The 15,134-nt window shown below is 34.4% G+C and overlaps 1 protein-coding gene across 3 annotated transcripts; it reads left to right on the top strand.

The window, feature by feature from the left end:
• Positions 1-3,784: 3,784 nt before the first annotated feature.
• Positions 3,785-14,104, top strand: LOC129874842 (uncharacterized). Of its 3 annotated transcripts, none has more exons than XM_055950309.1 (6): positions 3,785-4,164; positions 4,996-5,295; positions 10,016-10,156; positions 11,509-11,804; positions 12,185-12,698; positions 13,262-14,104. In XM_055950309.1, exons 1-6 carry the CDS (start codon positions 4,011-4,013, stop codon positions 13,723-13,725), a joined length of 1,869 nt encoding a protein of 622 aa, XP_055806284.1. In that variant the 5' UTR covers positions 3,785-4,010; the 3' UTR covers positions 13,726-14,104. The 3 variants fall into 3 exon arrangements, with proteins under 3 accessions (XP_055806284.1, XP_055806363.1, XP_055806228.1); XM_055950388.1 differs by having other exon boundaries at positions 12,179-12,698; positions 13,274-14,104; XM_055950253.1 differs by having other exon boundaries at positions 12,179-12,698.
• The last annotated feature ends 1,030 nt before the right edge of the window (positions 14,105-15,134 follow it).

The raw sequence follows: 15,134 nt of genomic DNA, 5'->3' as shown, positions 1-15,134 counted from the left end.
GCAGATTTTGTAACTTATTCATTGAAAACTGCTGTAGTTTAAAAATATTATTAAAAAGAATAATATTTTAGTTGTATGACAAATTAATGGTATCCTAAGTTAGTTCCTAATTTAACTTATATTTATCCAACGTTTTATGCACAACTTGATTTTTTTTCTCTTTCTTTCAATTCTCTCAATATTTCTCTCTCCAATTTTCAAATAAATTCAAAATTGAAATTTTTTTCTCGCTCTAATTTCCCCCTTTCTTCTGTTCTTCCCCCTTCTCTTTCATCCATTCCCTCTTCTTCTTTTTTCTCTCCATAAATTGAAAGAATATCCTAAAAGATTTACACAACAGTCTCATTGATTCAGGTATCCCATTTTTGATATGTATCTTTTGCGATTTTTTTTTCATATTTTTATGAATTTATTTTGTATATTGGGTTTTTGTTTGCAATCTTCTTTTTTGTGTATGTAGGTTCTTAGTTTGTATTCAGTAGAATTTTTATACTTAAGTATGTATTCTCCTACTATTATAGTCTTCAGAAGTTTGTATTCATTTCAAATTTATGCCAATTAAATTAAGTCTTCATGAGTTTGTATTCATTTCAAAGTTATGCCAATTAAATTTGTATATTTATATTATTTTTATTTGTATTCATTCTGATACTTGCATTCTCCCATTTATATTTGTATTCAAATTAGTTTGCATATTTTTTGTCATCTTAACTTGTATTCATGTCTAATTTGTATACTTAAGAAATTTATTTGTATCCATACATATTTACATATTCAAAACATACATATTTTTAATAATAGTAAGCTTCTAAAAAAATGTATTTCTTATTTGTTTTGTATTTAATGAACATACACATAAGTGTATTCTAATTCAATTTGTATTCCAACTATCAAACAAACAAAAAATCAAAACATTCAACCAATAAGTATTTGTATCTCAAACCAAACATCTTACAAAGTAAAAAAATGTATTTCCAATATTAATTTGTATTCTACAATGTATCATGTTGAATATATAATTTGTATCAAATCACTTGTACTCACAATCAAAATGTATTTTTCTAATAAAACTGTAAATTGTCATTCCGAAGCACTTTGAACTTAAAATCAAACTTTCAATTTATGAGTTCAATACCGTTTCAATATGTATTTAAAGTTTGAATTTTTGTATACAAAAACAAATAGAATTCGAAACTTAATTCCAATCTAATTCACGAATCATCATACCTGATCAAGTATAGCTCGAAGATCAAACTGTAATTGCTCAAAAATTATGTATTTCAATGATTTTTTTCAGTATTATCTACTATGAATCGAATTTTGCATTTGAAATCTTCTTCATTAATGTTGATCTCCTTTTTTACAGGAAAATTCTTGAACAATCGCGCTGCCTTCTACAAAAATGGAAGATTATCAATGGAGAATTCGATTTCTCTAATGGAGGACGAAGAAGAAGAGAGAAAGAGTCTCTATAATCAAAAGGAGATTGCCTACTTCTCTTTCCTACTTTTGGACGTAACTAATTATATTTTTCAGCACCATTTATCTAATTTAAGAGAATCTCTCCCTTGATTTTCTCTAATTTGTTATTTCTAACTTGTATTCTATTAGTTAAATCAAAGAAAACCAAATACATAAATAAGCCCCATAGCAAATCAAAATATAACTATTTTCAATAAATATTGAAAGTGTAGCTAAGAAATCCTATTAAATGCTAAAATGTGGCTATTTTGAAAATTTTCCCAAATTTATTCCCTCAATCTTTGGGACAAGATGGGCCTGAATAGGCATGTGGACTTTCTCAGGTGATAAAATACAAGCCCAACATTTTGATGTAAAACATCTAATGGGCCTAGAAATTTTGGAGGGCTGAGTCATAACCAATTTAAAGTTTTCTATATGTATTGTATATATACACAATATCCATTATATACATTATTATTCATAGAATTTTCATATACATTTACTCTCTCTATATATATATATCAATAAAATTTTCATATTCACTTCTTATATAATATCTATACACATTTTTATCAGCAGACTTTTTGTTTACACTTCATATTCACTTTTTATACCAATATATATATATATATATATACATTATATAATTTTTTATCAGCAAACTTTTCACATCCACATAGCCTTTAACTGTCAGGTTATCTAGAAAACGTAAGTTGAAATTAAAGAAGAAGAGAAACTATAAAGACAAGAGGGGAGAGAAAGAGAGAGAGAGAGTCAAGAAAGAGGGTCGAAAGGGGATGTATGAGCAAGATATTACGTCTTTACTATAAGTTGTCGTTATTTTGGACTTAAAGTGGACTTAAACCATGTCTTTTTTGTTACTTGACGTGATATACACCCGTAAGACACATATACTAAACAAGACTCTCCTAAATGTACTGACCAGTGGGTTATAGATTTTTATTCCACAAAAATAAAAGACAGAAAATGTGGTAAAAATCTTCTTTTTTCCCCTCTAATTTCATGCCAATCAAGTCAAATGACGCCAAAAAAAAAGGTATGAAAGGATAAATTTTTTTACGTAAATTTCTTTTCAGATTTTTTTCTTCTTAAAATTATGTTTGCAGGGTCCCAAGTTTCCCTTGTTCCTCCCCACTGATTATTTGTCTCAGCTTATTACGATTTGGGTAAATTAATTTACTTTAAAAGTAAATTTTACTTTATCCTTTTAACTTTTAAGGAATAAGAAAAAATAACCTTTATTTCTTGAATGAAAACGATAATTCCATTAAATTTTAATTTTAAAAGATACATTTTGAGGTATTTATAACGAATATATTTTGTTTTCTCGATAAACTTAATCCACTTTTAGAAAAATGCAAAATTTGAAAATATTATCACATTTCTTGCATTGAGCAACCAAAATCTGGATTTAATAAGTATTCAAGATATGGAACATATCCTATCAGAGCAAATTAAATCTATTACAAAGAATTTTAAGTAGATGAACATTTTGTTGACAAGATTCAAATCATTTTTTTGGATCATGAAATGACAAATTAAGAAGGAGAAATGTTAATCATTCAGTAATATAATAATATAATTATCATCAGCATTTTCCTCATGTCGCAATTAAAAGATTTTTTTAAAAAAAATTGTATAATTTTTTTCCTTTTAAAACCTTTTAAACTTTATTAAAAATATTATTCAACAGAGTATCGTTGTCTTTCAAAAAGATAAAAGAGGCATCATTTCACAAATATATTCTTATTGGTCATTTGATTGGTGAAATGAATAAACAAGATTGTAAAATATTCTACATATGATATTGTACAATATTTTCCACAACTCTCGTACGAGCCCCATAGCAAGGAATAATGTATTCCGTTAAAGAAAGTCCTCCACACAAATTGCTATGACTAGGTCTATCAACCAAAAGTAGAAAGAAATCGTAAAATCTATTAATAGTGATTAAATTGACATATTATTAACTCACCACTTCTATTATCACATATATAAATATCTTATGAAATTACCTATCTTTTTTACTATATCAAATATTAATTTAATTATAAATGACAACATAAAATAATCTTACATTTTATCTCGAGATTATATGAGCACAAAAATAAATGGGGTGTTAGCACCACCATCGAGCTATTTTTCCAACAGTGGATAATGCAACGTGGACATTATTTTACGTGTCAAGTGGATTACGCTGATGACAACCACACCCGAATATCCCCACCGACGGCAAATAACTCAATTCTACTTTACCCATTTTCCCGAAAAGTATAAATACCTCTCATTCTTCACCTTCCAATTTTTCCTTGCCCTAGAAACTCCCCCTTTTCTCTTCAGCCGCAACAGCTCACTTTCACCTATAATCCATAAATTATCTCTTGTTTTCCCTTAAAATCTCCCAAAATCAGCTCAATTTTACCTTTTTACAGGCTGAAATCTGTTCAATTTGAAGTTTTTTCGACGGAAAATGATGAGTTTGAGAGTTTATGTGAGGGTTTTGTTTGGTGGAGTACAGTGAAGTGATGGAAACTTTGAAAGGACCTGTTTTGGTGGATGTGGATGTGTCTAAGCTTATGGGATCGGAAAGTTTTAGCGGCGGTGCTCGTAAATTGGAGAGGTCTTCTGTTGCGATTGCGCCTTCTATTGATAGGATCAGTGGTTCAGTCAGACGAAAAGGTATCCTTTTCCTTTTTTGCATTTTTTTCTGGATTTAACTTATATAAGAGATTTTTACACTATTTGTTTGGTACTGCAGTTTTACCTTATACTGGGTTACCTCCCATCTTTTCTAGGTTGATCGTGTAAAAAGGAAAAAAACACTCTTTTGGTTTGAATATGGCTATTTTTATCTTTACCAGTAGGAATTGAAAAGTTGGTTGTTGTGTTTTTGATTTTTTTGATAAAAGTTAGATTTGGTCCTTCTTGTACTGTCTAGGGAGGTTTGTGTAGTGTAAGATTTTATGGTTAGATAGATATTATAAATTACTAATAACCTTTGCATATTGTCTTGAAATAGTTGAGATAACTAAAGACTGTTAGCGTCAAGTTAAGATATTGAAGTTTCTTGAGATGATTTTTACAGTTGATATAGCCAATCTTTATGGGGAAATAATTTGGTGTATATTGATCTTTTATGATCTGAATGATATTGCTAACTGTTAATAGGTGGATATTGTCAACTATCTCAAAAAAGAGTTACTAACTGGTCAATTATGTAGTTCATCACATGATAATTTGATCTTACTAATGCGAAGGGTGATTTTCTAGTAAAAGGATGTCATATGTGTCCTTAGAACTGTTTATAGTGTTCTAATTCTCGGAAACCATCGAGGCAGGAAGCAAAAATGCATGTATCTGTTTTGTTTTGGTATTTCTTTTGCTGCACTAAAGCAGGTAAATGTCCAGACCTGGAAACATGTTAAGTTATACTGCTAGTGTTGTATCCTATTTAACTCGCTATTCGCAATATGGTTATGTGAGATGTGATTTGTGCTGTTTAAACCTCAGAGCTAGCTTTATGGAGTAAGATGCCCCAGAGTGAATTTGCTGGTCATCAATCCAGACATCATGTCGAGGATGCTTCAGAAGACCACAGTGTTGGGAAGACGAATACTATTCTTCCACTGACTCTTGGGCTAGAGGCTATGCAGTCACATCGGAATTTTGGGAAGGTGGGGAGAAATAGTACTTCTAATTCTAAGAGATCAAGGATAATGCAGATAGATGTTTCTGTAAATAAAACTGGTGAAGATGGAAAAGGCATTTCTACTGAGATTTCATCAAATCCTACAAATTGCAAAAATGGAGGTAATACCAATTATGTATGTATGTTCTTCAACATAGTTATCCAGTCTTAACTTTAGTTATGACATGCGTTCACAGATGACACTGGAAATGCCTATGGTTCATGTATTGGTTTCAAATATGTCTCCTAGTTGGTACTATTTTTTGGTCAAATCTACTCCATTATAGTGCTTCCCTGAAACTCCTATGGGTCAAAAGCTTGCAACAGAAATCATGTGTCTAGTATTTTCGTTGTGCACCTATTTGGATAGAGCTATTATTCCTTGACTTTTCCTTTTCCGTTTTTCCTTCAGTAATGCGTTTTCAGGATTCACAGTGGCATGGAATAAGTTGAGCTCATGGTTTTTAATAATTGTTTCTGAAACTCCTATGGGTCAAAAGCTTGCAATAGAAATCATGCATCTAGTATTTTTGGTGTGCACCTATTTGGATAGAGCTATTATTCCTCGGCTTTTCCTTTTCTGTTTTTCCTTCAGTAATGCGTTTTCAGGATTCACAGTGGCATGGAACAAGTTGAGCTCATGGATTTAATAATTGTTTCTGAACATCAAAACAGTATGCCTTGTGTAGTTATGCTTAACTTTGAAGAAAGCAACATATATTAGTTTGAGAAAATAAGATTCCAAAAGTTTCCCTTTCAAGAAGTGCACTTCTTTCTGACTAATTTTGTATTAGTTTGAGCAAAAGGCCACCATTGGACGTTGCCCCCATGCCATTACCTCATTTCCTTTATAGGCTCCCCAAAACTTCATTCATTACAAAAATGGTACACTTTCTCTGGGCATCGTATATCTTCTAAAGCATTGGAGACAACCTACTCCTACACGGATATGCCCCTCATTCTCCTTATCCTTGAAGAGCTGTATGGATAAGGTTGCTTTTGAAGTCAGTACAGGTTGGATCATCTCAACAGACTGTGACACTAACAAAATCCCGTATGGATAGAATCTAGAATTTCGATGTACCAGGAAAGACTTTCCTAATATATTATCAAATCAGAAACATCATTCATGTAAACTTGTAAAGGTTGAATGAGGAATTCACCCTGCAATCTAATTTTCATTGCATTTTTCTTCGGGAGCAGCTTCAATTGCAGATAGCAAATGTGCAAATATGTTAACTTGCTGAGTGCTATATATGATGTTATTACCAATTTAGACTATGTTGAAGCTATTTTTTTTTTGTATCTTCTATGACATTCAAGCTAAATTGCTTTCTGTTTTCAACTAGATATGTGGTTGTTGTGTTGCCTACGGACTCGCTTCTGACCTTCCTAGGAAGCGCAGTACTGATCAATCGGCTACCATATGGTGCTGATTGTATTTATCTGGCTTATAGGAGTGTTTGGACCACCAGAACAGGAACTGCATTACTTGTTTAAAGAAGCTTAAAATGTTATTGGAGTATGGCTTGTTTGAATGCTTCATGTGCTAAGAAATATGATTTAGATGATTGTCTGATTTTGCAATGTCACAACCAACCCAATGAAATTTTGGACCAAGTATAGTACTTACTAAGCAATTTTCCCTCTTCCTTCTTTTTTATAAAATACTAAAAGATAGAGCTTAAAATTTAATTGGAGTATGGCTTGTTTGAATGAATGCTTCATGTGCTAAGAAATATGATTCAGATGATTGTCTGATTTTGTAGTGTCACAACCATCCCAATGAAAATTTGGACCAAGTATAGTACTTATTTAGCAATTTTCCATCTTCCTTCTATTTTATAAAATATTAAAAGATAGATATTGAAGAAGTGATGGTATTAAATGATAAAGGTAGAGAGACCCTTCTGGATGGCTCAGTGGTCTGGGCTTGGAACTTTCTTGTTGGAGGTCTCAAGTTTGAAACCCCTTGCCAGCGAAAGCAAGGGGTTTACCTTCTGAGTCGAGCTCGTCGCATTGGGCTTGTCTAGTGTGGGTTACCTCTCCTGTGTGGTTGGCGAGCTATTGCATAGGAGTGGAGGTTTTACCCGGTGCGCACCCAAAGGGTAGCGGCTGCGGGTTTTCCTTGTCATAAAAAAAATGATAAAGGTAGAGAGACGGGGTCATTATCCACCGAGTTTTGAATCGTGCACGAACCGATCTTCGGAGATTTCATGGTTATCAGGAAAAAAAAGGATCAACTAAGTATTTTGAAGGATATATGTCAGCCTACTTGATTAAAAAAAAATGTCAGCCTAATTTCTCTGATCTCATTGGGGTACCTCCTGTATGTACTCTATTGACATTGCTCCCCCAGCACAAGTTGATAGAATATACTCTCAAAATGTAGATACCATGTAGCAGCAATGTCAAATTTGCGCAGGGAGTTGGAATCTTCTACTAATAAGATTAAGCTAATGAAGGGCCTGCTTTAATATTTTGTATAGCTGCTGTTAATATATACTACAAGAGTGTTAATGAAATGGTGGTGAAGGTATGCTCAAGAACCAAGAAGTGTTTGGAAAGAGGTAGTGAATGCCAAGTATGGGAGGCAAGACAGATGGAGTACAAACCAAAAAAATGCCCCTTATGGAATTGGATCTTGGAATATCATTAACTTGAGAGATGAATTCTTCCAAGAGGGTGTCCTTTAGAATTGGAAATGGCAAGTCAGTTAATTTTGGGAAGGATTGGTGGCTTAACAATCAACCTCTCAGCATCTCCCATCTACCATCTTTAGGATAGCCTCTTATCCAGACTCTTTAGTGGGCCAAAACAGAGTAGATGGAATATGAGCACCCCACTTCAGGTGGAACGTGAAGGTCTGGCAGCTTGACGAGCTCATTGACTTATTCAGAGTTCTAGAAAGAGCTTCACTATGCCCTCATCTGCCAGATAGCTTAAACTGGTGCAGCTCTGAAAAAGGAATATATACAGTGAAGGAAGGATACAGTAAATTATGCTTATCAAATTATACGATTGACCACTGGCCTTGGAAGCTGATTTGGAAGGCTAAGCTACCACCAAAAATCAAGTGTTTCATCTGGACATCCCTCAGAAATGCTATCCTTACCTTGGACAACCTAAATAGGAGGAAGTTTCAACTAGTGAACAGATGCTTCATGTGTTCATGTGCCACAAAAGCTTGGAGTCAGTGAATCATTTGTTTCTGCTTTGTCCAGTGGCAAAAAATCTTGGGAATATGTTCATCTTACTTGGTATTAAACTGGACTCTTCATCAAAAAGGTATTAAACTGGACTCCTCCCCAGGATGTCAAAGAAGCAGTGGAAAACTGGAGCCTAAAAGAAGTTGACAGTCCCATTAAGAAGACCTGGCAGTAAATTATACAGTGAAGGAAGGATACAGTAAATTATGCTTATCAAATTATACGATTGACCACTGGCCTTGGAAGCTGATTTGGAAGGCTAAGCTACCACCAAAAATCAAGTGTTTCATCTGGACATCCCTCAGGAATGCTATCCTTACCTTGGACAACCTAAATAGGAGGAAGTTTCAACTAGTGAACAGATGCTTCATGTGTTCATGTGCCACAAAAGCTTGGAGTCAGTGAATCATTTGTTTCTGCTTTGTCCAGTGGCAAAAAATCTTGGGAATATGTTCATCTTACTTGGTATTAAACTGGACTCTTCATCAAAAAGGTATTAAACTGGACTCCTCCCCAGGATGTCAAAGAAGCAGTGGAAAACTGGAGCCTAAAAGAAGTTGACAGTCCCATTAAGAAGACCTGGCAGTAAATTATACAGTGAAGGAAGGATACAGTAAATTATGCTTATCAAATTATACGATTGACCACTGGCCTTGGAAGCTGATTTGGAAGGCTAAGCTACCACCAAAAATCAAGTGTTTCATCTGGACATCCCTCAGGAATGCTATCCTTACCTTGGACAACCTAAATAGGAGGAAGTTTCAACTAGTGAACAGATGCTTCATGTGTTCATGTGCCACAAAAGCTTGGAGTCAGTGAATCATTTGTTTCTGCTTTGTCCAGTGGCAAAAAATCTTGGGAATATGTTCATCTTACTTGGTATTAAACTGGACTCTTCATCAAAAAGGTATTAAACTGGACTCCTCCCCAGGATGTCAAAGAAGCAGTGGAAAACTGGAGCCTAAAAGAAGTTGACAGTCCCATTAAGAAGATCTGGCAGATGATTCCCGCATGCATTTTTTGTTGTATTTGGAAGGAAAGGAATCTCAAATGTTTTGATGGCATCCTAGCAGTAGTTTGAAATGTTTTAGTCTTTTTATCCTATTTAGCTGGAGCAATCTATCCCCTGTAAATGATATAATTCCCCTCTTAGATTTCATCAGCTCCCTCACTATGGTTTAGAGACCATTTTTTGCTTTCTGGTTAGTCTTTTTATCCTATTTAGCTGGAGCAATCTATCCCCTGTAAATGATATAATTCCCCTCTTAGATTTCATCAGCTCCCTCACTATGGTTTAGAGACCATGTTTTACTTTCTGGTTAGCTCCCTGACTTAGAAAAGGAGTTTTTATTCTCAGGAGTCAACCATGACTCTCTTATGTAACTACTCGGTATCCACTTAATGCCCTGCTAATATAACATCTTACTTCATCAAAAAAAATATGTACTTAGATTTGCATGCTATTAACCCTTGAAAGGGCGGGTTAATAATTTTTTGTTCAGCTTTCATTCATTCTTTGAGTTATATGTTCTGTGGGGGTATGTTTCTTAATTGCATAGCTCTGTTTTCAAGTTTCTGTTTCGATTGTGCTGGTGACATAATCTGTTTTTTTAATCTGTTCTTATTTTGTTAGAGAGGACTCAAATGCTTAAGCAAAGGCAGAATTCTAGTGGCAAGCGAAGTGATAAAAGAAATGGCAAAGTTACCAAAAGTAATTTCTCTTTAAAGAGCTTGGTTGGCTTCGGTTCAGCTACTGGAGGAAGAAACTTTCTTGGTATGTGTTGTTCCGTCTCTTCCAAACACTTATCAAAACGACGTCAGCTACATGTTTAGTCTTTTAGTACTAGATTTACGACCAAAGAACTTTGTTTTTCCTTTTTAAATATTTTAAACCCGCATCATCCCATGAAAAATAAGAATCAAACTTCATTTTTCAACCTTCCCCTTTTCCGCTTTCACATGGCTCCCACCCTTTCCTTTTCCAAGGTCTAATGCTAGTGTCACTTGATGATGCACTTTTCTTTCCCTTTAGGATGCTTTATACTGTTAACTACAGTTGTTAAATTTCTTCCCACGTCTCTTTTCTTCTCGAATTCATATTTTCAGACATGGTAAATTGTATAGTACCCATGCATTTTTGTTTCTGAGAGCTTGTGTATTCTGTAAAATTAAAGGCTTTGCCATGTAACACAATTTATCCAAATCAGTGCATGCTCAATCTGTTTCCATCATCAGGAAATCCTTCAATTCAAATGCTAGAGTTTCCTCAGGGAAATTTCACTTTCCAGTTTCCAACCAGTTGAATAGTATTTTCATTGGTCTACTGATTTTTCATGAAGTTCTCACCGCACTATTGAGTCGGGATATGGTTGGTTCACTTTGTCATTCTTCATGATTAAGTACCAAAAGATGTAAAGCATACATTTGATCAATTTACTTGATAATCTTTCTCAACTAGATCTTATTAAATACTTTTGCAGATGCATGTGTTTACCATGTTTTCTGAAGGAAATATATAGAGCTAAGCACAATTGCTATGATCAGTGCATGCAAATCACCATGTCAATGAAGACTAAATTACTTCTTTACTCAAAAAAACTAAGGCTAAAGTTACTTATAACTTTAATTTGAATCAACTGCTAATTTAGCAGAGTCATTTCTGTGACGAAATATCTCTGCCAAAACCTGGAAGAAGTCTCAAAGTCACTGCAATTTGTTTATACCAGATGTAATTTTGTAAAGGATATTGTGACAACCTAGCCAACTGGAAGGTTGCACTTTCACACTAGCACATCATGTGATACTTGTTTTATGTAGCTTTTGGAATCGAAATTATCTGGGTAAGACATAGCAAGCCATCTGAACATGTCCATATGATTGACCTGCATTCAGTAAACTAACTCATATAAAGTATGTCCACACTAGCTTTTGCTGTACCCTGGCATTTACTTCTTTATTTTTACGTATGTAGTCATAAAGTATGCTGTCAGTTGTCACTAGTTTTTGCTTTACCGTGGAACTTATTCGCTTGATCGATACATTCTTTGGTTATTCTTGGTGTTAAGTATTTACCAATGTGTTATACCATAAATGTTCTGATAAAATAACAAGGGCTATCTGATTCAGGAATGTATGGCTTGAAATCTGATGTCATGGATGTCACAAAAGATGTAGATGATCTTCCTTTGAGGGAACTACTTGATGGAAGTTATAAGTGTGCACCTTCTACCAAAGATAAGAGAAACAAGGCTTCAAATTCAAGTGACAGTCTCATGCAGTTGGTTAGAAATGCGAACTCCATGCTTCAACGCCAGAAGTCTGTACCGATGCAGAATTGTTCTAATGTTGATACCAAGCTCTCTTGTCGAAATGATGGAGACAAGGGAGAGACCAGGACAGATAATCTGTCTTCTTCGGATCAGGTTAGTGTTTAAGGTTATTTGTTACTGAAAAGGAATTGTTGTGTTTGAACTTTGAAGTACATGGTCAAACCATCTAAATTCAGTATGCATTTGGGCATCAGTTAATTTACTTTTTTAAGTATCTACATATTAGAAACTTTGCAAAAGTACTACAAATTACAATAAATTGCAACTAAAATTACCAAAATAATATTTACGAAAATTGTAACCAAAGAAAAACCGACTCTTCGAATACCAATGCCAAATAAAACGGGACACTGTTTTTGGGTTCACAAGGCAAAACAAAATGTCAGTATCCTTTATTTTAAAAAACAAGATAGTCAGTATCTGCAAAAGCTCATAATCTATGTTATTTTTTTCTGTTCTTCTCAAAGGTACAGGAATACAGTGGCAAGGTTCAATCAGTTGCGACAATGTGTCATTCTCCATCATATACACCAAAGGATTTGTTAGAGCGCCTCGCGCTCACTCCATCCAAGGATTTGGATTCTTTACTTGTGGATACAGTCAAACCTCCATCTTCAAGAAATAGCGGTGATCTTCGACTAAGCAAGCCATCATCTCAGCGAAATGGATTGCCTCCTTTTCCTTGGTCACATACGTGCTCTGGGCATCCTAAAACTGTTCCTGATTCAGCTAAATTATCTACAAATAAGATGGTTTGTCAAGGTAGATGGGTAAGAGTGGAAAACACTTTGACTCCTCTGAAAGGTTCTACTGGTTTCCTTGAGGAACTGCAATCACTCACTGACAATCACAAACTAGTCCCAACAGGGGTTCAAGTGTCTGGGCCTTCTAAAAATGAAAATGCTTCAACAAACCTTGATAGCCTTACTACATGTGAAAGGATTTCATCATCAATGGCAACCAGCAACACTTCAGAAGTTCCACCAGGTAAATTTCTCAGGGGCTTGAGTATATAGGACTTGCTGCATTTTTTGATAATGAATTATGTGGTTTTGTGCTTTTGGCATTTCACTAGAGGATAACAGTGTAAATTTCCCGTGTATTGTATGTTCTCTTGCTTTCTGATTGGTATTCTTTGAGTTTCTATGTGGAGCCTGTAGGCACTAATCAAAGAGTTATTTTTTTATTTTGAAATCTATCCATCACAAAGTTCCTAGAATCATTTGTAGTTTATCTACCATTTTTGTGGACAGACTTCATATGATCAATCTGTATTTTCAGAGTTTCTATGGAATATCCATCATCTTACATTCTTTAAGTTGCTCTATGATTGCTAGTTTATTTAGGCTGCTGAGCATCATGTTAGAAGAGTATTAGGTTTTTTCAAGATCATACTGTGTATGGTATCAGGAAATGTACAGTACATGCATTGATGCACATTTTCCATTTAGCTTCCAAGAAGTGTTAGATCTTGACAAAACTATATTTCATGCACGTTGTGCCAGACGTTTTTATCCTTACGAAACTCATATTATATCTGATGATAATAGCTGAATCTCCAGGGATATTGGCTGCCGCTGAGACGCTTTGCAAGATTGCTACACATTCGTTGAAGCAGAACACTGAGATAACAACTAAGTCGCTGAAGAAACCTTCTCAGAAGTGCATGAGAGCATGTAAATTGACAGAGAAATCTGAAAATCAATTCATAGCACCAAAACCAGTGGTGGTATCAAATAATCTGGTTGAAATTGCTGATGGGATACTTCCATCGAAGAAGCTTCGTCTTTCAGTAAACTTTAAAAAACCTGATAGGAAAGGATCAATACCTTGTTCAGCTGAATCAATGAGGTCAACTCCTGTCAAATCTTTTAGGGAGTCTGAAGGTTTCAGTAACAGCTTTGTAAATAAACCCTGTATGATGTCCCCATATTCAAGGGGGATGGATAAGGCTTGTAGTAGTAGTGACCAGAAGCCGAGGAAGGTAGCCAATGGAGTGGAGCTAAGGAGATGACAGAATATCGGGCCGAGCTTATTATGTAGTGGATCAGACAAGAACCCTTACTGTTGCATTTGTCTATTCCTTCTAACTGCTGTTAGACATGCAAAATATGGTAGGATGTGTATAGCCTTTCACATGGAAGAAATGAATGTTGTAATCTTATGCTGGGTTGGGTTTAGGGTTTAGGTGGGGGACATTGTGTTTGTACCATTATCCGTAACATGGATGCCAGATACATCGAGACACTTTCGGCATTGCCTCAGTGTACATCATTGATGAGGCAAAATGGTAGAAAAGCTCTCTGTAGCCTCTGGTATTCCGGGGACATTTGTTACGTGTGTGTAAATGTATTCATTTTGTAATATTTATGCTCAGGACGTTTTCATACTCATTTTGTGCGTGCTGTAGATTCTTATAGCTCATCTTATTGCATCTCCTCTCCTTGCTTTGCTATTTATCTAATAGCACTGGCAATGCTTTACCCAAGGGATTTCAATCTGCTTATGGATAACATGTTTGCTTAGATGACTGCTACATTTTGCTCAGACACCGTTGTTAGTTTTACCTTCTATCAATCGTTGTATTCTAATTTTATGATAAAAAAATTGGTTAAAGCCTTCGACATACACACTTTTAGAAAGTTTAATCACGCAATATCGCAGTGAACATATTGGAACCAGGTAAGGAAACCCAGACATATTTTGTTTTAAGAGGTGATTCAAATAAATGAACACAACAACAATTATTGACTCGTTAACTGATTCCCTATCGATTAATAAATTTGAAATGAAAAGGGTTACTGCGGTCCTATACTATTTCATATCTCAACTCAGCGTTAATAGAAGCTTCAAGCTTAAGTTATAGGAGCATCCATCGGAAGAAGTAAAAGTCAAACCAAACAAGAAGTGGACTCAAAGCAGGTTTCTTACTTTCAAAGAGAATAATGGGTAGATTCAAGACCATCCAATGAGATTCAACTATGTATTTTCTTGTCCTACTACAGGCTGCTTGTAATGATCCTTGGAGATGCACACTTATTCCAATTATTAGAAAAAGAATACAATATGTTTAAAAAGAAAATAAACAATAAATTTATTAAAAAAAAGTCATTTTTGATCCAATTAAGTAATAATAAAGATATTTTTGGATCAAATTATTAACAAATAATTTTTTTTATTCAATTTCATATAATTTAAGAGCATGTTTGACCCTTAACAAAGAATATAAAGGACAAATAACCAAAGAAAAAAAAATTTAGCATACATTTTTGTAAAGGGGGTGCCCATTGTAAAATAAAAAAAAACAATAGGGCATACAGTTTCATAACAACAATCACTTAATGGAAGATACAAATGAGTATGTATCACTCCCCACATCTCAGAAGAAAACATGAATATGTTGCTAACTAATAGTGTGCTTGA

This window comes from Solanum dulcamara, chromosome 1 (assembly GCF_947179165.1).
Source record: "Solanum dulcamara chromosome 1, daSolDulc1.2, whole genome shotgun sequence".
Lineage (NCBI taxonomy): Eukaryota > Viridiplantae > Streptophyta > Magnoliopsida > Solanales > Solanaceae > Solanum > Solanum dulcamara.
This window is presented reverse-complemented; position numbering and strand designations above follow the sequence as displayed.

What these genes read in the sequence shown, in the direction of transcription:
- LOC129874842 (XM_055950253.1), top strand. Translation starts at nt 4,011, where the DNA reads ATGGAAACTTTGAAAGGACCTGTTTTGGTGGATGTGGATGTGTCTAAG. An exon ending in TACAAATTGCAAAAATGGAG is followed by an intron (nt 5,296 to 10,015) that starts GTAATACCAATT and finishes TTATTTTGTTAG; the next exon opens with AGAGGACTCAAATGCTTAAG. An exon ending in ATCTGTCTTCTTCGGATCAG is followed by an intron (nt 11,805 to 12,178) that starts GTTAGTGTTTAA and finishes TTCTTCTCAAAG; the next exon opens with GTACAGGAATACAGTGGCAA.